Source organism: Trachemys scripta, chromosome 6 (assembly GCF_013100865.1).
Source record: "Trachemys scripta elegans isolate TJP31775 chromosome 6, CAS_Tse_1.0, whole genome shotgun sequence".
Lineage (NCBI taxonomy): Eukaryota > Metazoa > Chordata > Testudines > Emydidae > Trachemys > Trachemys scripta.
The window spans coordinates 47051998-47075799 of NC_048303.1; the positions used below are offsets into that span (position 1 = coordinate 47051998).

The 23802-nt window shown below is 40.9% G+C and overlaps 3 protein-coding genes across 6 annotated transcripts in view; 2 read left to right on the forward strand and 1 right to left on the reverse strand.

Annotated features, from left to right (window-relative positions):
- RAD17 (RAD17 checkpoint clamp loader component) overlaps positions 1-3274 on the reverse strand; it is a 34471-nt gene extending 31197 nt beyond the window's left edge. For 2 of the 3 annotated variants that reach the window (XM_034773819.1, XM_034773821.1), the window contains exons 1-3: positions 2993-3274; positions 2437-2544; positions 232-501 (exon numbers count right to left, since the gene is read on the reverse strand). In XM_034773819.1, coding sequence (XP_034629710.1) covers positions 232-501; positions 2437-2481 — 315 coding nt within the window. In that variant the 5' untranslated portion in view covers positions 2482-2544; positions 2993-3274. The remainder of the gene's footprint in view (positions 1-231; positions 502-2436; positions 2545-2992) is intronic. The other variant, XM_034773818.1, reaches the window with a different exon arrangement.
- A 58-nt stretch (positions 3275-3332) lies between these two features.
- Positions 3333-10378, forward strand: AK6 (adenylate kinase 6). 2 transcript variants are annotated; one of them, XM_034773823.1, is made up of 5 exons: positions 3333-3544; positions 4478-4570; positions 7985-8043; positions 8668-8813; positions 8969-10378. In XM_034773823.1, exons 1-5 carry the CDS (start codon positions 3517-3519, stop codon positions 9156-9158), a joined length of 516 nt encoding a protein of 171 aa, XP_034629714.1. In that variant the 5' UTR covers positions 3333-3516; the 3' UTR covers positions 9159-10378. The 2 variants fall into 2 exon arrangements, with proteins under 2 accessions (XP_034629714.1, XP_034629713.1); XM_034773822.1 differs by lacking the exon at positions 3333-3544 and adding an exon at positions 3575-3841.
- A 1967-nt stretch (positions 10379-12345) lies between these two features.
- CCDC125 (coiled-coil domain containing 125) overlaps positions 12346-23802 on the forward strand; it is a 37017-nt gene continuing 25560 nt past the window's right edge. The window contains exons 1-4 of the mRNA XM_034774626.1: positions 12346-12493; positions 16053-16410; positions 18417-18475; positions 20738-20824. Of these exons, the coding sequence (XP_034630517.1) occupies positions 16092-16410; positions 18417-18475; positions 20738-20824 (465 nt within the window). The 5' untranslated portion in view covers positions 12346-12493; positions 16053-16091. The remainder of the gene's footprint in view (positions 12494-16052; positions 16411-18416; positions 18476-20737; positions 20825-23802) is intronic.

Below are 23802 nucleotides of genomic sequence, written 5' to 3' on the forward strand. Positions count from 1 at the left end.
GCAAGTTCTGTGGATAAATAGCTGTGAAAACCTGAGTTTGTTCAGGATCTTCTCTACAGATAATTGGCACAGTCAACTAATCATTCAAATTTTGCACTGGTGCAAGACAACCTAACATTTAGAAGCTACACTCTGGGTAGGACTAATTTGCAGAAATAGAATAATTCATAAGTTACACAAAAATTATTTTGTATCCCTTACCACATTTAACACTTAGAATACTTCTTGTACCTGTGTTCCTGGTTTGTATTTATCCACCCACGGTTCATTTTGAGACTGGCTTTGATTTTGTTTAGAGTGATCACAAATGTGATCTATTGAAGATGACTTTCCTTTGATTCTAGCCAGAACCTTGTTCTTGCTACTTTCTGGCACAGAGGAATGATCTTTTCTCTTCTGATGCTGATTAGCCTCCCCAGATGACTTTACAAGAAGAGTACTAGATAAGATATTTGTATTCCCAAAGAAATCCTCAAATGAAGGTGCCACCCAATCTGTTACCTGACAAAACATAAATTTGTGAAGGTTAATGCCAAACAGAATTTCACTTTTTTTTTTGTGCTCTATATTCAGCTTCAGTTGATGCTGAATAACTTGGCATTATCTATCAAATATATACATTTACATCTTGAATGTTTTCAGTGACAACCATTTTCCCTTATGAAAATATAATGAAATGCCATATTTGAAAAATATTTGAAGAGTAAGCTTGAATGCTTGTCCCTTTTACTAACAGAAGTTGGTCCAAAAGATCTCATTCAATATATCCATTTAATATTTGAAAAGAAGCTCTTAGAAGTCCTCAGTAGGTACTGATAATTATAAACTAATATTGGCTTGCTCACCCTTACTTAAGTTCTACAATAAAAGCCTCTTATGCACCACAAGAAGCTGAACCTAAACTCCATCGCAAGGACATTGTATCACAGCAATCTGGTGCAGCACACAGGAAATTCTGGGGCAGCTTCCTTTATTAAAGAGCCAAGATTTAGAATGAGTTAAATATGAAATGAAATAAAAAATGCAATAACCTCTTTAGTATTTTTATATTATTCAATTTATTTTACATTGCCTCTATATTTTGAATGTTTGATATGCTGCACATTTTTGTATTTACAAATTTAAGTGTGTGTGTGGGGGGGTGAGGACAGGGGAAACAGAAGGTTTTGGCAACTAAGTAGAAAACAGTTGGGCTTTGTTAAATGGAGAGATATGGAAACTAATTTGAGATTGTGGGTCAAGCACATTTACCAGAAGTTTCTCCTACAGTGATGATCAGCAATGAAATAGCTAAGAAAGCTAACATTAAAATATTTATCTTTAGGTTTTAGATTTAATAGCCCATTGACTATTTACATAACTCAGAGCTCTTTTTCAAACTTTATGTACACTCAATGACAACACTGCACAGTTTACATGCTGTCCACATTTTCAAGGTTATCTTCACAACTACTGGGCTAGAACCATTTTTTAAAATGGAAACTTAATTCTAAAGAACAATTCCATCACATGTTCTATAGCTGCACAATACACAGAGTCCTGCCTGAAAGAACCTAATAAGCATTAATTAAATCAATATTATCCCCATCAAGAGGGTTCCTGCATACTCAGTACTCTATACGATTTTTAGAAAACCAACACATATTTGCAGAGGGCTTAAAAATGTTCCACTGAGTGAAAGGGATATCATCAACTGGAAAAAGAACATCAGACTTGTGCAATTAAAAACTACTTGAAGCTTAAAATAAAGACAAGTAACATCTAAGATTACCAGAACTGATTTTTTTTTTTCAGATAAATTTGTGCACTTGTCAGCACAGTGTGAATTAATAGTCAGTAATGTCTTTGATTCATGTGGATTTTTCACTCTGCATCAGTGAGAGGAAAAAAACTTTTTGTATAGGAAAATGTGTTTGGATAACAAATAGTGGCACAGAGATTAAGGAACACTTGCAGTACTTGGAAGTACTTCACATTATTATTATTAGTAGTAGCACTAGTATTTTTAGGCTAGCTTTCAAATTGGCTTCCTTTAAATTGCTCACTTTAAGCCACATTGATGGCAAAAGTAATATTCAGGTATAAGAAAGATGGTACAAAGATATCAGTACTTAAATTGACCTCAGATTTAACACAAACTGTCATATAGTATAAAAAACAAATTAAGCCATTCCAAGAGAACACTGAAATAAACTCAGCATAAAAACAAGGAATATAGTGCAAATAATTTTTTGCCTCCCCCCCCCTTTCTTGCCTTCACTTACGTTTCTGATTAAGATATAAGAGTAGGAATGGCTTGTTGCTATATCATAAAATTATATTTAATTACACACACTTGTATCAAGATGTGCTTGTGCTGTAGCAAGAGTAAAGCTCCACTTTACACACATAATCCAAAACAATTTTTTAAAATATTTTTTATGATCTATCACCTACTTTAGTTGGCACTATCTTTCTTCTAGAAGAATTTTTTGACATCATCAACCTTTATCATTCCCATCCGCAGTGTACGACCAGTAGCACATTAAAGAAAGTGACCTGAAACTGAAAAGTGGGGGAACAGACCTTAAGAATAATCCTTTCCTTCTTCAGGAAAAGAATCTAAAGCATTTATAGCCATTAAAGATTAACTAGTCATCTAACTGAAACCTATGTGAATTACTAAGTGATATTTAAATAAATGTATATGCAAATACAAGGTTAAAAATACATCCTATCTGCTCTACAAAGGAGACTGAGCGGGGGATGGGGGCCCGAGGGCGGTTACAACCCAGCTGTAGCGTGGGCGGGACTGAGCTGCATCCCTGTAATTGGGTTATGCCCTACCCTGCCCAAGGGCAGTGACACGGTTACAGAGACACTCAGCGTAAAGCTTTCCCTGGCACTGGCTGTAACCATGTCCGGGCACAGTCTGGCTGTCGATACCAGCTCCCCTGACTCGCTGGTTGCTGCAGTGTACACGGGCCCATCCGTGGTTAATCAGGGACCCCACCTACACCAGGCGAGGGGCCCCCTCCCCGCTGCTGTCACGGTCCCAGACGGGTGCTAGGGCGGGCGAGCTGACAGAGTTGCTCTCTCCCCCTGTAGTTCGGACCCGTTGCGGGGCTCAGGCGGAGATCGAGCTCGCGGGACCCTACAGCGCAAACACCAGGGCACAGCGCGTTTCAGCCGCTGGGCCACCCGCTTCCGGCGAGGAGGAGGCACCGGCCAGGCCAGGGGCGCGCAGCCGCCGAGGTCTCTCCGTAGCGGAGAAGAGCAGCGCACTGCAGACCGACCCAGCCTACTACTACCGCAGGGACCTCCCGCGCTCCGCGGCACTTAGCTGCCCGCACAGCGCCTGCCCCACACCCCCGCCAAAGGCAGCCACCACAAACCAATCAAGCGGCGGTGGGGCAGCTGCTGACGACCTTAGTGTGCGCCGAGCCTGGAGGCTAGGGAAGGCCCCGGCAAGGTGCTCACGTGTCTCCTAGGTGACTAGTTGCTGCTTTCGTCCCAACAGCCGGCGAGACGCCAGACATGCGGCGGCCCAACATCCTACTTACGGGTGAGAGACCGTGAGAGCCGTGCCTGTGGCGCCGGAGCAGCGACATGGGATCCCGGGGCAGCGCGGGGCCGCCCCGCCGCCTGCTCTGGGCAGGCTGAGCCGCAGGTCCCCACGTTGCACCGGGTCACTGAGCGAAGAGGGGTTCGCTGCTGGCCTGGGCGATCAGTACGAGATTCATAGCGACTCCGCAGCCGAGTCTGCAAATGTTCGTTTCCTTTGCCCCTGCCAGTGGGGATCTGGGAAGTGGTCGTGAAACTTGGGAACTGCTTTGGGTTAAGTGGCTTAACGATTGCAAAGGCTAGTGATCCCATTGCATGTTTCATTCATTTTGTTAGATCCATTATCAGCCTTCGATACGTCACGGTCTGACGGAGGAATTTTTTTCCATCAGTTCTTTGCCGTGAATGGCAGTGATGCATTCACACAAGTAGTCTGACAACTGGCTTTGAAACTTAGGGTTTCGGCAGAGTGTTGCTAGGACTTTACCGTGACCATATGATTCCAGAGTTAGTTGGGATCAGTTTTAAGTTGCATAGTGTAGAGCAGATTTCACTTTCATTTGTTGATGCCATTCAGATTTGTATTTTCTTGCCGAACTTTCTTCTCCCCCTTCTCTGTTATTCTGTGGGGGTCGGGTGTTTGGTGGTGGTTATTTTGTTGTGGGGTCTTCTGGTGCACTTATCTGGCTGACTTATTTAAAGAAACATTTGTGGCCTTTAAGATCTGCACAGCTGACTTGGTTCCTTTAAATCTAAACTTTATTTTTAAGTAATTTTAACATAATTTTGTGTTTCTGTTTATCAGTGAGTTTATGGTTGTGATGTACCATAATGTATTTATTTGCTAAAGTACTTATGTTAGGTATGATACAAATACATTATATGAATGCCATTGATTTAAATAACATGTAACTTTATATAATTTGTTTTATAGGTACTCCTGGTGTAGGGAAGACTACACTGGGCAAAGAGCTTGCAGCAAGAGTAGGAGCAACATACGTTAATGTGGGTGATTTGGCAAAAGAAGGTATGTTGTATAACAGAATACTCCATTTAAGCATTTAGAATATATTTGCTTTGTATAAGACAGACTTGCAAACAGTAGATAAGTATATATTAAATGTGCATTATTGCTGCTTAATCAAAATTATATATTTTTTGGTGGGTTGATGGGCGTGATACACTTAGGAGAGCTTGTAATAATTTCTTTTGAGATAAATACTAGACTTATGTTCATGTAAATCCTGTTAAAATAATAAGTATTCCTTGTTAAATGAATCATCTAATAGGATGCCACCATTTGACCATGTATCTGTCCTTCATACTGAGTGCATTTACAAACTATAGTTCAGACCGATGTCCGCTATACACATTTTTTCTTACACTTTGCCCTGTTTTCTTCCTTTCCTCAATCTCTCCAAATGTGATTTGATTATATTTTAAGGCAAAGTCCTACCTTAGTGCTGACAAGCCAGGTTAGAATAATAGGGATATTAGCAAATGACTTCTTCTTTGGCAGTCTATTCCCCTCCCCTTCCTTTTTATTTATCTTCCTCACCAGTATAAAAGCAAGAGCGTGATTTAGTGCTCAGTACTGTATTTACTTGTTCCATCTAAAGAACTATATTATGAGAAAAATTAAGGTTGCATAATAAGGCACTCAGGAGATGCTAAAGTCGAAGTCTCGTGCATAACCTTAATTCTGCTCCCTTGAGCATAGGCATTACATTCCAGTCTAATTATGTGATATGCCATTTCTCAAATAAAATACTTTTTTTTTTTTTTTCTACCAACTCAGGGCTCTGTCTTGCAATCCTCATTCATGCAAACAGCCCCTCTGGCCCCTCTCCTTCAAGTGGACCCATGTAGATACGGGGGTCTGCATGGGTGACATGTGAACTGCTGGTTGAGGAAGGCTATCCCCCAGCCCTGCCCTTTCCACACAAGGTCTCACCTCTTCCACAACTGCTGGAACCCAGAGCTCCTACACTGTGGCTGCTGGCCCTCCGCTAGGCTAGCTCCCCCAGCGTGTTGGGTGGCATGGCCCCAGGCCAAGATGGGGCCACTGCACAGGGGGAACCCCAGAGCAGGGAGGGTATGAGGCAGAATGGGGGCAGGGCCATACCTGGCTGTTTGGAGAGGCACAGCCTCCCCAGCCTATGATACCTACCGCCCATGGGGCTCTGCTTGTGTAGATTCAGATGCAAGATCAGGCCTTTGTAATCAGTGGGACTATTTGCATCAGTGAGGACTGCTTATAGGCACGAGGGTTGCGGGATGAAGCCCTGAGACAGCTGAAAGATAAACACTTGAGAAATTTGTTAGTCTCTAAGGTGCCACAAGTACTCCTGTTCTACTTGAGAAAGTGTTAACTGCACCTTTTTAAAGGTGTAGCACAACCAGCTGCTCACCATACTTCCCACCCTTATACAATTGCACCTCATGTTCTCGTTTCCCTGAGCAGCTTTGCCATATGGAGGCATAATCCGGTGCTAAAAGGCTTGTGGTATGACAGATTTTTTTAATAAAGTGTGGATAAAAATTGATATTTTTAAAATGAATTGGATTTTTTATTTAAATTAAAAACAGGATTTTTAAAAAAACAAACTTTAAACTTGAAATAGGTTGTCAATGTAAAGGTCTACACTTATGATAATCTGTTAATCATTTAAATTAAATACCAGAAATAATATGAAGCAGTACATATTTGCAGACAAGTTTTAAAGAAACCCCAGACCACTGAACTGGTGGAAGTCAATGGCTATGCACCTAGAACCAGAATTCTCTGAAGTGCTAAACCAGCTTTTACAACAAGGAGTCCTTGTGGCATCTTAGAGACTAACAAATTTATTTGGACATAAGCTTTTGTGGGCTAAAACCCACTTCATCAGATACATGGAATGGAACATACAGTAGGGAGGTATAAATACACAGCATATGAAAAGATGGGAGTTGCCTTACCAAGTGGGGGGGGTCAGTGCTAATGAGCCAATTCAATTAAGGTGGAAGTGGGCTATTCTCAACAGTTGACAAGAAGGGGTGGAAATCACTTGTGTGGTGCTAATGAGGCCAGTGTAAACAAGGTGGCCCATTTCAAACAGTTGACAAGAAGGTGAGAGTATCAGCAGGGGGAAATGAGTTTTTGTAGTGACCCATCCACTCCCAATCTTCATTCAGGCCTAATGTGATGGTGTCCAGTTTGCAAATTAATTTCAGTTCTGCAGTTTCTCAAGTTTTTGTTGTTGAAGAATTACCACTTTTAAGTCTGTTGTTGAGTTCTCCAGGGAGACTGAAGTGTTCTCCTACTGGTTTTTGAAAGTTATAATTCCTGATGTCAGATTTGTGTCCATTTATTCTTTTGCGTAGAGACTGTCTGGTTTGGCCAATGTACATGGCAGAGGGGCATTGCTGGCACATGATGGCATATATCACATTGGTAGATGTGCGGCTGATGGTTAGGTTCTATGACTGTGTCCTTTGAATAGATATGCGGGCAGAGTTGGCACCGGGATTTGTTGCAGCTTTTGACCGCTGTAGCTTCTTCTGAGGTGCAGAGAGAATATTTTCTTCTTTTCAGTTTATTCAGCTAGTTCATACAAAATTAGGAAACCAATTGGAAGTTGAAGAAGAAGGAGCACTTGTTTTCCTCTTCCAATCTATGAATCAAAAACTAGCTGCAACACAATGATATCTACTAGTTCAAAAATCTTGAAGGACATGGAGGCCAGAAATAATCATTTTGATTCACTAAGTGCAGAGAGTAATCCTTTGTTTAATATATTAGTTTTAAGGGCAAAACATGTTTTGATAAACCTTTTTCTTATGTATCTTAAGGTACTTCAATTAAAAATGCATAATAACAGAATTTTTATTAAATAAATATTAATCTAAAGAGAGCCTAACATAAATCACAAATACATTAATCATCTAGTAAATAAGAAATGCATCATTAACCATATTCTAAAATCATAAAAACTGTAAAAATCAAGAATTTGTATAAATGTAAATTAAGCTATATAATTGCTTAAATACATTTGTATAGATGTAGTGTCCTCCTGATTAGCAAAAAGAAGCACCAAATGTAGTGTAAAGGCCATATTTAGTTGAAAATCAGTATGTTAATTGGTACTAACCAAGAAGAATCAACTTTTTTCTTTAGGAAAATAACTAAAAAGTTCAAATGCAAAACATGATTAAAATCAGTTATTTAAATCCAGGTTTCCTGTTTGCTGATTTAAATTAATCCACCCAGCTTTAATGTTCAAGCTAATGCTTTTATCCATGGCATTTGTTTTATTGAAAAAATCCTATACAATAGGTTTTAAAGAATTTGAAAAATAAACAATTTCTTTTGACTGTCAGTGTCAGATTAATATAAATGTGTTTAATTGTACTACCATTATCTCACAAAATAATGTGGACTCTTTTTTTTTTTCTATAGGGGAATTATATGAAGGCTTTGATGAGGAATATGAATGCCCAATTTTGGATGAAGACCGAGTGAGTCCAACTTAAAAATCTAGCATATTGAAGGTGGGAGTGGGGTTAATTACAGTAAAAGCTGTGTTATCTGGCACTTTACCAACCGGAAAGCTCTGTAAACCGGCCTTTCTGATCTTCATTGAAAGTCTGGTTTATAGTCTGGTTGGTGTGGGGCCAGCAGGCTTCCTGTCTGGCTTTGCGTGGTTCCCTGAAGGCAGCGACATGTCCCTGCTGCTCCTAGGCAGAGGAACGGCCGCGAAGGGTTGGGAGTGTGGGAGGGGGTGCAGGGCACGGGCTCTAGGAGCTGTGGGGGCGGTGCCTGCAGGGGGAGGCAGCGTGCAGAGCCACCTAGCCATGCCTCCACCTAGGAGCAGCAGGTACACACCGCTGCTTGCGGGGAGCTGCCCAAGATGAGCGCCGCCCAGATCCAGCACCCCTGCCCCAAGGCCTCTCCCACACCCAAACTCGCTCCCAGAGCCCATGCCCCAACTCCCAGCCCCAAACTCCCTCCCTCTTAGTTAATCAGAATTTTTTACTTACCGGGAGTCCCTCATTTCCCCCAACATTGCCAGATAACAAAGCTTTTACTGTACAAAGAAGCTGCATCTAGTTTTCTTGTGCCTTTGTCTGACTTTTCTGTAGGTAATTGATGAACTAGAAGACAAAATGAATGAAGGTGGAGTTATTGTTGATTATCATGGCTGTGACTTCTTCCCAGAACGCTGGTTTCATATAGTATTTGTACTTCGCACTGAAAACTCATTTCTGTACGACAGACTTGAAAACAGGTAAATCAGTGGAGTAAATGAAGGTGAATTGTCATGCAGATTCACAGGAGCCCTTTCAAGAGTATAAATTCAGGGTTTTGTATAAAATAAGGATATAAAGTCCTCTTTTTTTTTTTTTTTTTAAATGTGTGTGTGTTTTTTGTTTTTGTGTTTAGAGGGTACAAAGGGAAAAAACTACAGGACAACATTCAATGTGAGATTTTCCAGACTATTTATGAAGAGGCAATGTCATCTTATAAGGAAGAAATTGTACACCAGTTGCCGAGTAACACGCCAGAGGACCTGGAGCGGAATTTAGATCAGATTATACAGTGGATTGAGCAGTGGATGAAAGACAACAACTGAATTCTGAGGAAAAAGGAACATGTTGGACTTTTTTTTTTTTTCCAGGTTATTCTGGCCATTCAATAAATGAAATTTGTAATTGTGGCATGGTAAACTAATCTTTTTTAGTCACTGAAGTGCAATTGAACGATAACTTTTTAATCTGAGAAAAACTGAGAAATTATAATAATGATTGATCATACTGATGAATCTGATATGGTTAAATTAAAATAATGCCAACCACTGAAGGATGGATTTTGTACTGAGAGGAGCTGGCATCTATATTATAAAATGGTTATAGAGGGAAATCAGGAGCACACACAGGCTGCTCTTACATTAGAGAAAGCTCCAGGCTACAATGGAGTGAGTATATATTTGAAAGCTTATGTTCATGGTAGGTATGTGAAATGCATGACTTGTGAGCTGTTTTCAAATACTAAGATATTTTAAAACAGAAGAAGCTTCTTCATAGCATAGGGGAGCATATTATCAAATATTTCTTCATAACATAAACCATTGCTTATTTTATGTTGATTATTTTATTCACTTTGGGTGAATTTTAAAGTTTTTGTGAATGGAAAGTTTAAAGAAGCAGCACTATATCATTTTGTGGAAAGGGGAATGTGAATTATTGTTTGAAGGCAAATGTAAGTGACTACAGTGAAACCTGAGCTTCAGTGCCTGTGGTCACCTGTCATAATGGCCAGTTAAATGTTAGTCCCTGCAAGAATCACTCTTTATTAATTGTACTACATTATGCAGCCAGCTGTTATTACAGCTACAATACTAGCAGGTTCCTTGCTCGTCATTATTTATAGGTTTCTGTAACTGTTTGAGAGGCCTGTGTGCATGGAAATGATGTGATTGGATTCTGTTAACAAAGATCTGTGTGAAAGGATAGCATTTAATTTGGATGGGTTTATCTTGTTTGTTCATGGTGGGTTGTGAGCTCTCTGAGCCAGATTCTGCAAGTTACATTCCCATTGAACACAATGGGAGTGTTGCTTGAATAAAGGCCTACAGAATCTTAGAAGAGTAAGAAACTGCCAGAGTTGCTTAAACTTATCACCTGCTGGAAGAGGAAAAATGTCTTAACTGGTGTTCAGATTGATTTGAAGGACTATAATGCAAACAAGTTCTGTGTATACTTCCATAAAGCAAATTTTGGCTTTTTTTTTGGTAAAGTATTTTTGGTAAAGTATTTTTCTGAACATGAAAATTAAAGTACATTAATATAAAAAGTGTTAATTGGTCTATTTTACTTGTATGAGATTTGTGGAATGTAACATCTAGAACTATAGTTTCAGGAAAAGAGTGGGTTGGTACAGACATGTAACTTATATACCTCTATATCTATTTTAGCCTTTTATCTTCTATGCAAACATCACTAACCATTAATAGCTCATAGAGCATCCCACAGAGTTCAAAATATTCAATCAATGTCTCCTGCCCTATAAGAATTGTCATAGGACATCAGGCCAATGGTTCACCCAGTGTTGAATCCAGTCTCTGAAAGGGGCCAGCACCAGATGCATTAGAAGTTATAAGAAGCCATATATACAATAGTCAGGGAATCCACTCTGCAGGGGGAACTTTTAACCCGCTTTCGGCTATGAGCTGAAGTATCAGCAATTGCATATACCCCCTCTCTGTGTATAAAGCTCATCATCTCTTCTATGGCACAGAAGGTAATAAATGCTAATGTAAGCAGGGGAATGGTCCAGGTATTGTGGGGAACTTTCCTGGCTTCTGCACTACCCCAGTGAAGGGGCTAGTGAAAGGATTTGAGTCCCCACTCCCACTCCCTTTACCCAGAGGCCTCCCTCCCCTTCCACTCCCCTGTCTGGCAGAGTCCTCGTAAGCTGGACAAGGCTGGGCCTAGGATTCCTGGGGACTCAATCCCCAACCCTGCTGTGATCACCTAGGACAGGGGCTAGGGTGTCCTCACTCTGGGGTATTCTCTCTGAATTGGGCATCTCCCTGACCCACTGATCATTTCATACAATTTAAAGCAAATACAAGTTGCTTAACAATTTTAAAAAAGAATAAGAAAAAATGGGAAAAGTTAAAGGAAAACACATCACCCCGCTCTGTGTCAGGGAACATTACAAACAGTGTCTCTGGCCATTAGGGCACTTTACAGTCTGTTCCTTGTAGGTCCCAGGTCTGCTTCTCAGGCCCTGGCTGTGCTGCCAGGATGCTGTGGGTTGGACACTTGCAATGGTGGTGGCCACATACCTCCGGGCTTTGGGTGGTGAGACCCTTCCCAGCATGATCCCCCTCCCACTCTGGCCTGCAAGGACCCTTGGCTGGGGGTATCTTTCTGCGCTGGGCCTTTTACCAGCCCCAGTTGCTCACCAACCTGGCTCTCTGGCTGCAGCTCTGCTCCCAGCACAGGATCTGCTCTCTTCCTGGGTGCTCCTGTGACTCTGCTCCCAACTCTGCTTTTCCGGCCCCTCTGGATCTGGCACGGCTCTGCTCCCCAGCTCAGCTTGGGCTCCTGCTTTCTCCTTAGCTCGGCCCCACTCTGTCTGACCCAGGCAATTCCAGCTCACAGGGAGGACAGGACCCCACCGGCCTCCTGATTCCCTGTTTAGCCTGCCCGCCCTGTCAATCAGGCTCAGAGGCTGAGGCTGACCTGGAGCATTAGCCTCTCCCCATTCTTTTAGTGCTGGGAGCTAGGCAACCAAAACCCCCCACTGAATGTTAGTAAGGGGGCAACAGTCCCCTTACCAGGGGCGGCACCAGTGCACCAAGCACGTGCCTGGGGCAGCAAGCCGCAGGGGCGGCCTGGCAGTTGTCGTGAGGGCGGCAGTCAGGCTGCCTGTGGTGGCATGCCTGCAGGAGGTCCACCAGTCCTGCGGTTTCTACGGCAATTCGGCAGCGGGTACGCCAAAGGCGCAGGACCAGTGGACCTCCCGCAAGTACGCCGCCGAATCCACAGCGGACCTCCCGCAGATGCACTGCCGAAAGCCGCCTGACTGCTGTGCTTGGGGCGGCAAAATACATAGAGCCACCCCTGCCCTTACATCAAGTGGGCAGTTGGGTGCCAGGCTGAGCTCTGCACATGCACTCACTGCCACCTGGCTGCTTTCTGCCTGTGGGCTCACCCAGGGCTAGGGGGTGGGGGTGGGAAGCATCACGACCTGCCCTCCCCCGGTGCTTTCTCTCTCCCGCCCTGCCCCACTCCTACTTTGGCTGAGGCCCCACACGGAAAGCTAGTAGCGCACCCATGCAGAGCGCCGGCTGGGGGGCGGCCCTAACTGAGGCCCTGCCCCCGAGGGAGGGACCGCGCTGCAGGTATTCGCAGGCGGGGGACAAGGAAACGCTGGCGGCTGCGGAGCCTACAGACCCAGGTTCGTGGGCCGCGGGGTGGTTGCAGCCTCCCGGTGGCTGCTGACGGGCCTGTCCGGACGGGTGCGCGGAGCTCCGCGGGGTTTCCTTCCGCCGGGCTCGGACGGGCCCTCGTATCCTGGCTGGAAGGGGCAGCAGCGGCGCCGCCTGGGGCGGTTCCCCCGGGCTGGGAATGCAGCACACGGGAGCCTGCGAGGGGTGCGGTTGGGCTGCAGGGTTGGGCGCTCCAGGGAGGCTGCTGAGGGGAAAGATTGGGGAACTGGTGGCAGGAGGAGGAAGGCCATAGGTCTTGTTGGGGGTGCGGTGCAGGCGGGTGGGTTTGGTAATAAAACAAGGTTTGCACAACTTGAAGCAGCAATACCCGCTGGGTGCTGTGGGTGGAGTGTGTACGCGCCCAGGGTTCAGGCGCTCTGGGGTCAGGGCTGATGGGTAGCCTAGGGGGATGCTGCAGAGCTTGAGTGCTGGGACTGTGTTCTGTACACAGGTGTGATTTATTTCCTCGCTCCCTAGGAGAAATCACACGTCTGCACAGGGGAGAGCAAACGGTTTGATTTCTTCAATGTTAGTTAATGGCATCGTCCACTTCCTGGAATTAGGTGCTTCATCACTAGAACCATCTACTTTTTTCACTCCTGCACGTTGACCAGAATATCTTTTTGGCCCTGAATTTCAATATCTTACTGCTATTCAAAAGTGTCTTGCAAAAGGAGAAACATTGGTCTTGTAATCCTTTTTTTGGTGTTAGGATGTATAACGAAGACTTGAAAAGGTTAACAGCTGTCTATATTTTTAAATTAGAAATTCGGGACCTGTTTAGACTGGAAGACTCTCTCTCCTTGTATCTAGCTGGATTTTTTTTATACCTGTGGTTTCCCTCAGGAGCAGCAGAGAAAGCAGTAGAGTAGACAAAGTTTAGGTAGGCTCAGACATTAAAAATGGGCTTACTGTAAAAATGCCTGAGCCTTGTCTATGCTGCAGCCTCCATCCATTCCACTGGTGATAGAGCTACACAGCTAGGATTTTTCAGACCTTTAATTCCCAATGTAAACAAAGCCATATAGTCCTTTAGGCTAGACATGACTTGAATTTTTAGTGTAAAAACAGGCAGAGGAAAAATAATTTTAAAAAATGCCTTTTGACATTTATAAATTATAAAGTGCAAAAAAGTGCACACACCTGGTTTAAAAAAAATCTTTAGTTGTCTAAAAGAAGAACAGGAGTACTTGTGGCACCTTAGAGACTAACAAATTTATTAGAGCATAAGCTTTCGTGGACTACAGCCCACTTCTTCATATATGTGTGTATATATATCTCCTCATTATATGTTCCATTCTATATGCATCCGAAGAAGTGGGCTGTAGTCCACGAAAGCTTATGCTCTAATAAATTTGTTAGTCTCTAAGGTGCCACAAGTACTCCTGTTCTTCTTTTTGCGGATACAGACTAACACGGCTGTTACTCTGAAATTTATCTTTCTAGGTGTCCTTGTGTAAAGAGTAGGAATTTACCCTATATAGTGCATCTGTTCTAGTCTTATAAATTTGAGTCTAATAAGTAACTGATTAGACACAGACTTTGCTGATTACCCTCTTTCAAACAGCCAGGTGTATGTTGAGTGTTTCTTTTTCAACACATAGATGAGTTTCTAAGAAGCGTGGTGCAATTTTAAACTTTACATATTTGTTCAGTGGGCCACTCAACTAACATTACTGAAAAAAATAATCCATTAGTCTGTCAAAAAGTACTGTGAATAGAAATTTAATTAGGTGTGCTAATGAATAAACATTTGAGCCAATGTTCATACACTATCCAGTAGGCACACTATCCAGTAAGCTGTCCGTCTGAATTATTGATTCTAGAGCACTGGTTCTCAAAGTTCATTGCACCGTGACCCACTTCTAATAACAAAAATTATTACATGACCCCAGGAGTGGGGCCTGAAGCCTGAGCCCGCCCAAGCCCCGCTATCCCAGGTGGGGGTCCAAAGACCGAGCCCAAGCCCTGCCAAACCAGGCAGGGGGGCCAAAACCGCAGCAGAGCTCAGGCTTCAGCTTTGGTCCTGAGCTGTAGGACTCAGACTTTGACTTCGGCCTTGGGCCCCAGCAAGTCTTAACGCCAGCCCTGGCAACCCCATTGAAATGGGGTTGCGACCCACTTTGGGGTTCCAACCCACAGTTTGAGAACTGCTGTCCTAGAGTATCTGTTTTGGTCTCTGTTGCTATTTTCTGCTCACAAGGAAGGATGAAGCTCTGCACTACCAGTATACCTGGAGGCAGAATTTGGCCTTTCATTTTCTTGCCTTGCAGTCTCAACATGATCTTCTGTGTTTCCTGGCTTCAGGATGCTCTGTTTCAGCTGGGAGGAATTCAAAATATATTTAAAATGTGACTGGAGTTTACACACTTTTGTTAATTACAATAATCCAGGACTATCTATCACTGTGTTTCTTCCATGAGAGAAGATAAGGAGACAGGGTTGGCAGGAAGAATTGAGTTTGTAAACCAAATAAGTAGCAGCAGTTGAGTTTGGAAGCTTGGAGATAAATTGTTTTTTGATTCTTAATTTCTAGCGCTAGACATCATGGCGATGGGCACAATGGAAATGCCTAAAAGATAAATGGTGACCTCCCCTTTCTTAGGAAAAAATCCTGGGATTAGTGGTTCCAACAGCTATCAAATTATTATTACATCATATTGAAAATTAAGAGAGGTAAAGTCCAAATTAGTGGGATATGATTTAGAAATGTTTACATCAGCTTGCAACTATTGTAGTGTTGAAAATGTTACCAAGTCAGCTGGTGTTGACATTTAAACATGCTAAAAATAATATACACAGAATGCAGGTGATCTATGACTAAAGAAAGGATATAAAGTTTTTCCTCTTTATAAAGGTTTCATTGTTTTTACAAATTAAATGTCTATCACTGAACAAGCCTCGATTGAAAATAGTATTAAATTGTTTAAAACTAAATCCATTAAATTCAAGAAAGTTCAGAAGGGAATAATTTTTCTTATACTTCTACTGTACATGAATTACTTGTGCATGAACTAAATGTTACACGCTTCAGAGAACTTGATGTGACTCTTGTACCTAGTGAATTGTAAACCTAATAATACTTCTTCTTTACTGCCTTTTTTTTTTTTTTTTTTTTTTTTAAAGTAAAGAAACCTAGTGAGTAGATAGGTAGGCGTGTTCTCTTGTGCCTCGTTGGCAGAGACCAGAACACTGATATGCTTTTATGTTATGAAAAACATACTTTGAACAAACTGAAAATACCTGCTGCTTTTGTGTCCGTTAAAGCCAATCTGTTTGTTTAATCTTAGATTCAAGTCACCAGAATCACTCCTGCATACCTAGCAAGTAATTTTATGGACAAATGACTTAGATTGTCTTAGTGTGTTTTGTTCATGTACACAGTAGACATTTTCTGGGATCCTGAACATGGTGTTGGAAAACACTGGGACTTTAAAAACACAAGATTTTTCACTTCATCTCAGACAAAGTACTACATTCCCTTCTGTACTGCTACTTTGTTTGAGGATCTTTTCCCTTTCAAAATAGGTATATAGAGTTCTGAAGAAGACATCATTCGCATTGCCAATGAGTGAGGTGTTCACATTACAAAGCAAACAGGAGGAGAGAGACTCTGAAGGTGAAGAGGATGACATGACCTGTGGAGACTTGGGAAATGGACTTGGTAGAAGACCTGGTGGTGTCTATGAAATGGAAGGTTTAAATGTGCACACGTTTAGATCTAGGAAAGGGTCTGATAAGATCTTCAGCCCGCTTCTGTTAAAGAAAGGGGAACAAAGTGATGCTGCAATTTTTCACTATTCAAAATGCAATGGTTTATATGATGTGTCATCCAAAAAGCTTGGAATAAGTGGCGTTACTAGATGCAGCCGACAAAATAGTTCTGGTAAGACTAACTTTTAGTTAATTATTTGCCCCTAAAGTTTCTCTGTTTGTGAAATTGAGAAAATAATCTACCTCACAAGAGTGTTATGAAGCTTTATTTGAAATGTTTCTAAAACATTTTGAGAACCTCTAATGAAATATTTTTAAGACGTGCCTGTAATGTTTGCACAATACATTGGTAACTGATATAATCTTAAAAGTTAGTGTTGTAGTCTTTCGAGCTCATGTCATCGTAAAGTTAGTCACCCTTAGAAGTCTAATAATGCTTAAGAATTTTAGTTATGCTGCTTATATTTTCTGATACTGCTCTGTAGTGCTGAAATATTTTTATGACAAACAGAAGGAAGAATATGTAGACTATGTGAATTGCTGAATAAAAATGTTTATTTCCATTAGACTTTTGGGAGTTGATTTAGCATGATAAACACTGAATTATTGTATAAATACAGCCAAATGCATTGGACTGTAAGTTCAGTTTAGTTTTGGGATGGTCTCAGCTCTCCCTCCAGCCTCTTCAAATGCTAGGGGTTGAAGCTATATTGGATTTTTCCCTTCCAGCTACTGGTCCTATGACCCTTCTTTCATGGGGTCATTGAAAGTGAGGTTTGACAAAGAGAACAGGAAATACGGGGGCGGGGGAAGGAGCAGACTAGTTTTCTTTATTTAGGGAGGGATAGCTCAGTGGTTTGAGCATTGGCCTGCTAAACCCAGGGTTGTGAGTTCAAGCCTTGAGGGGGCCATTTAGGGATGGGGGGAACTGTCAGGGACAGTACTTGGTCCTGCTAGTGAAGGCAGGGGACTGCACTCAGTCTTTCAAGGCCCCTTCCAGTTCTATGAGATAAGCATATCTCCATATATTATTATTATTATTATTATTCTTTTAATGGAGGAATTGGAATGACACAGTCCTGTTCCACTTCCTTGTGTCTGTAAGGTGCTTAAGTATATCATCCCTGAAATTATTTCTAAAATTTAGTTTCCAGCTAAATATCAAACATCTGTGCTTGATATATCATTGAAATTATAGTTCAGGAACAATCTCACCCTTAAAAAGTCACTCTACAGCATTTGAAACTCTCTGTTTTTTCATTATTAGTGTTGAATTTTATATAAAGGTGGCAATGCTGTGAATATAGTCAACTACAGTTAGTGCTTCTCCTCCCCCTCCCCCCCCCTTCCAATGTCTGTTTAGTTATTGGTGTTCTAGTCACTCTGGCTCACTCCGCCCCCCCCCAACATAAACCAAACTGTCCCACGTAATTGCTCTTTTTCTGGTATCAGCAGGACCAGTGTGAAATTTATGAGACTTGTGCAATCCCAGTCAATTTCACAATGCTTCTGCTTGCACCTTAAGTGATAAGGGTCTATGCAATGAGCTCCATGCAAGCAGAGCTTGAGCCCACATGGAACCATGTTGAATTCATTGGGCCTCTGCATAGGGGTTTACTTATGTGGAATGGAGGTGACTGAAGGATTAGGGCATAGGTGAGAAAAAGCAGTTGTCCATAATAAGCACCTGAGATCTATATGAGTTGAATGAGTGGATCCAGTGTAGTGCTTCCCTCCATGTATTCCTGCAAAGCTTCATGCAAGTCATCCACACTCTATGCAATTAGAGTTCTTGAACACGTGGTACCTAGTTGTTGTTGTCTTGTTTTTTAAATGTTGAAAACTTAAAACAATTTTTTTATAAATATACAGGAAAAATGAAAGTGCATTTGGGGGAAAAGAGGTTTTTTGGTAAAAGGAAACACTTGACATTAATTTATTCTCTGTGTGGCTAAACTTTTCTTTTTCTAATTTTGGCTTCTTTACATGTGAAATATTGCAGACCACATAATAGATACTGTTTTAATGTATTTTGTAATTCTGTGTTATTTAGCCTCATAAAAATTACAAGGATGCTAATGGGTATCTAAATGGGCTCTCTTATCAATATAAAGGTAAAGAAAACTAAAAGAATTGGGAGTTTTGTGAATGTGTTGGTATCTCATCAATTTTATACAGAGTCTAATTCTGACGTGTCAAATGAAGAATTAAGGCAACAACTTCAGGAGGCTATAGAGGTTAGTACTAGTCCTGAATGGGCTTCTTTTGCAATGCTTGTTTATTATAATGTAATAAAATATGTATAATGTTATTTCATTGGAAGATCTTAGAATACCCAAAACTTTTGGGTAAACATGAGTTCTGTCAATCAGAGAGCTAGTTGGGAGACTTAAAAGATTCTGTGCCCCAGGATCTATAAGCCTGAAGGTCACTGTACCCTCTGGATTTTCCAATTCAGGAGTGCAATGAAGAGGAAGACTCTTAGTTCTAGATTTCCAAAGTGTGGAGGGCCTTAAAGGGGCAATACTTCATTTAGCAGCAATCTCTTCATGACACTCTCAGTTTGGAAACCTGGAGCACCAACATGGAAGCTGGCAGGCCTATTTCAAGCCAGCTGTGTTGAAGGGACCTGGCATGCAGAGCACAGTAAAATCTCAAGGAACATCACCAAGTTTATTAATCAGATATTGGTAAATTGGGATGCTATGCTGTACAGTACAAGGAAAAATTGTCATTTGAATGTGTTGTGGTGCAACTTCCATTAACTGTGGACAAACATAGGAACACAAATCTTATTACTATCAAAGTAAAATAAATACAAAAAACAACGCTTTACACATTAGTATTGTCTTAGTAACAAGATAGATAAACCACAAAAATGAAAAGCTAAGTAAAGAGAACAAAATAGGAGCCTCCAGATAAAGCTGTGGGATAGTAGCATTCATTCAATAAAAAACATTTCAAGAGGGTATATGGATAAGAGCATAAAGCTTTGGCATAGAGAGGATATGCAAGTCAGAAAGCATTCTATTCATCATCAAACAGCATAACATGTGGGCCCAGTCCCTGAAGGTGCTCAACACCTGGGATTTGCTGAGTGCCCTCAACTTCCACTAAATTCAGTGGGAGTTGAAGGTGTTCAGCAACTCCCAAGAGGCACTCTGTACTCAATAGGATCACTTGCATCTGAGAATCAGTTTGCGAGAGAGAGAGAGAGAGAGAGAGAGCATATTTTATTGAAATTCTCTACTTAGTCCTGCAGTTTAAACATGAAATACTTCAAAGGAATGATTTGCCAAAGATTTGGCATGTGCTGCTTCTAGGGACCAAATGTAAGGTGGAAACTAAATACAAAGCATATGTGCCTATATAGTCTAGATTGAAGGCTAAAATCACTGGATAAGAATATTGTCATTTTCTAGGAAAAGGACTACTTTTGAAACTCTACAATACTTGAACTCTTGATCGTGTAGGGCATATACAATCATGTTCTGTACTGAATGAATCAATTCAACCAGTGTTTATTTTTGTCCATTTATTTTGAGATATTCAACTGAATGGCTCAATTTGTACACCCAAGTCAGTCCTCCAAATATAGGCACATTTCAGTATCAGTTGCTGAATTAGTGGAACTGTAACAAATGCTGTTTATCAGTGTTGATTTTGGAGCAGAATCTAGTTCTAGCAGCCAGTCAGATTTCTACCATCTACAATCTGAAAAATGAATTTCAGCTATTAACATGGTGACTTCTTATCTTTAACATGAACTTTGGTTAAAAGAATCTGGGACATTTTTGTCTGAAACCTCATCCTTAACATTGCTTTTCTGCTCTGACTCACCTAAAGTTCCAAGACAGAACTTTTGTGTTTGTGTGTGTGCGTTTGCTCAGAGTGGCGGCAGGTCCTTGTTGCTTGTCACCAGAAATGGAAGGGGGGCCGAGGGAGTGAGTATTTTTTCTTTTTAACTCTTGGAAATTGTAAACTGACCTCCTTGTAAGAGGAGAAGGGAACATGATCCAGGCATCCAAATGAGGATAGAGTTGGGTAGGAGCTTTTTTACTTGGACAGCTGCTTAATTCTCAGTATACAAAATAATGCTAGAATAGTATCCATATATTTTATATAATATCCATATACAGTTGTAGCAAAATTAAAAGAAGAAAGCAGAACAGGGCATAGTGTTCAAAAGCCTGTGCCAGAATAAACACAAAACAAAAGAACTGCAGAATCCAAACATATGTTTTTAAAGTACATTTGCAGAGAATGGGAAAAAATAGTAATTGTATGTATGTTTGATTATACATTTTGTTTAAATATGCATTCTCATTAGCATTATGTCATATTGGAAACAAGCTGTAAATCATATTAATAGGTAAAGATTATCTTATGAAGGAAGCTCATTTGGTAACATAACTTCTTGAGACATAAGACTGTTCTGGCTTTTACTTTAAAAGCATTAAAAACTTTACTTTTTATGTTTTTGTTTTTTTGCACTTCAGGAGGTAGAGATTTTAAAAGTAGAGCTTGAAGCATCACAGAGACAACTTGAAGGAAAAGAAGAAGCACTTAAAATTCTGCAAAATATGGTAAGAAGTGCTTTTAAATTAACAGCTTATTTAATAGGGTTTTAATTTAAAGCATTAACTGTACCTGAATATTAAAGAGCTAGCAATTATGAATACTGCTTTCCACACAGAGTCACAACTATTATTGAAAGAGGCTCTGCTATAATAGCACATTGGTAGTTTGACCTTATAGGATCTATCCACTTTAGTCAGTGGATGCTATCTTCCTTTGACTCCTTTTACTAATGTTGCTTCCTGTGCTGTGTCTTTCACCACAAATCAGAGGTTTCTTTCAGTTCACGTCCAGATATCTCACAATAAAAGACAATATCTAATAACTATTAGGGGATCACCTTTTTGTATGTGTTGTGATGTTTTTGTTTACTATTAAAATCAAAGCCACCGCAATCAGTTTCCAAGGTTTTAGTGTAGTTACGCACCCCATTTACAGTACTGTTAGGTCCCATCCATTTAAAATTGTATTGGCATTGTACCTGGGTCAACGATCATTCATACAGTACCCTGGGTCCTTGAAAGTTACTTTTGTAACACAGACAGGCCTTAAAAGAAAAAAGGATCTTTTTAAAAAAAAAATTTAATATATTTTTTTCCAAGTTGAAGCAGAGGTAAACAATCCCATAGTTGGGATCCTCTTTCCAGATGATGTCATGGTATCCTCACACTGAGGATGAACCCCAGTTACTTGGAAGAGCCAGGTAATAGTAATGGGGGATTCAATTATTAGAAATATAGGTAGTTGGGTTTGTGATGACTGGGAGAACCACATGGTAAATCGCTCTCTGGGTGCAAAGGTTTCCAGTATCATGAGACATCTAGACAGACTTATGTGCAGTGCAGGGGAGGAGCCAGTAGTTGTGGTACATGTAGGTACCAGTGACATAGGAGAAAGAAAGAAAGAAAGAAAGGTCCTGGAGGCCAAATTTAGGCTGCTAGGTAAGAAATTAAAGTGCAGGACTTCCCTGATAGCATTCTCTGAAATGCTTCCAGTTCCATACGCAGGGCCAGAAAGTCAGGTAAAACTGAAGGGTCTCGATGCATGGATGAGACAATCATGTAGGAAGGAGGGTTTTAGGTTTATTAGGAACTGGGGAACCTCTTGGGAAAAGAACAGAATTATCAGACACACAGATAAACACAATATTTTGGGAAGAATCAATATGGCTTTTGTAAAAGGAAATCATGTCTCACCTATCTTTAGAATTCTTTGATAGTGTCAACAAGCATGTGGACAAGGGATGATTCCGTTGATATAGCATACTTGGACTTTCAGAAAGCCTTTGACATGGTCCCTCACCAAAGAATCTTAAACAGACTAAGTAGTCATGGGATAAGAAGGAAGGTCCACTCATGGATCAGAAACTAGTTAAAAAATAGGAAACAATGGGTAGGAATAAATGGTCAGTTTTTGCAATTGGGAGAGGCAAATAGTGAAGTTCCCCAAGGATCTGTGCTGGGACCAGTGCTGTTCAATGTATTCATAAGTGATCTGGAAAAGTGGGTGAACAGTGAGGTGGCAAAATTTGCAGATGATACAAAATTACTCAAGATAATTAAATCCAAAACTTACTGAAGAGTTGCAAAGGGTTCTCACAAAACTGGGTGACTGGCAACAAAATGGCAGATGAAATTCAGTGTTGGTAAGTGCAAAGTAATACACATGGGAAAAAATAATTCCAACTATGAATTCAAAATGATGGGTTCTAAGTTAGCTGTTACCACCCATTCAATGTGCAGCAGCAGTCAAAAAAACTAATGGCATGTAGGAAACCACTTGGAAAGAGAAATAAAAAAACAGAAAATATCATACCACTATATAAATCCATGGTATGCTCACACCTTAAATATTGCATTTAGTTCTCATTGCCCCATCTCAAAAAAGATATATTAGAACTGGAAAAGGTACAAAGAACGGCAACAAAAATGATTAGTAGTATGGAATAGCTTCCATAGAAGGAGAGATTAAGAAGTCTGGGACTGTTCATCTTAGAAAAGAGACGACTAAGGAGTGATACAATAGAGGTCTTTACCCCTGGACGTAACACAGGAACAAGGGATCACCCAATGAAATTCATATGCAGCAGGTTTAAAACAAACATAGTGAAATACTTCTTCACACAATGTACACTCAACCTGTGGAGCTCATTGTCTGGGATGCTATGAAGGCCAAAGGTATAACTGGTTTTAAAAAAGAATTAGTTAAGATCATGGAGGATAGGTCTGTCAATAGCTGTTAGCCAAGATGGCCAGGGATAGAACCCCATGCTCCAGGTGTCCCTAAACTGCCAACTGCCAGAAGCTGGAACTGTATGACAGGATGGATCATTTGAAATTACTGTCTTCTGTTCAGTTCCCTTTGAAGTATCTGGCACTGGCCACTTAAGAAGATAGGATACCATTGGTCTGACCCATTATGGCCATTTCAATGTTCTTGAAATGCTGCTAAACTTTAAAAATAGCGAAGGCTAGCAGGAGTTGAAACACAGCTGTGGTTTGCAACTCTGTTGTTGAAAACTTAACATCTTGAATACTAAAACCACTAGGATTTTTGTAATCAGTTTAAATGTAAATTTAATTTAAAGAATTTTCTTTTTCTTCCTTATGAGTCTGTTGATATGAGGAAGGGTATGTGACTTAATCCCTCAGTAAGGAATTGCATTCATAACTCTGACCCACAATTTTTTTTTTATAGATAGTGCTATATCAATCTACTTAAGTTTTTAAGAAGTGGTTGCTCCTTGTCATGAAAGCAAAATGTGGCTTTTGAAATCTATAAAACCTATGGTCAAGAAGAGCTCCCTTTGCTTCACAGGTGCCGACATTTGTCACCAGTGAGTAGGTTAATTTTGGGAATTAAATACCTAATCTCTCCATGAATCTCCACTCACGTGTTCTGGGAACTGAAAACCAATCTCAGGTTCTGCAATTTCTACATTCTGTCCTTAATTAGTGCCAAAAAGAACAGCTGAGCTGAGGGACTA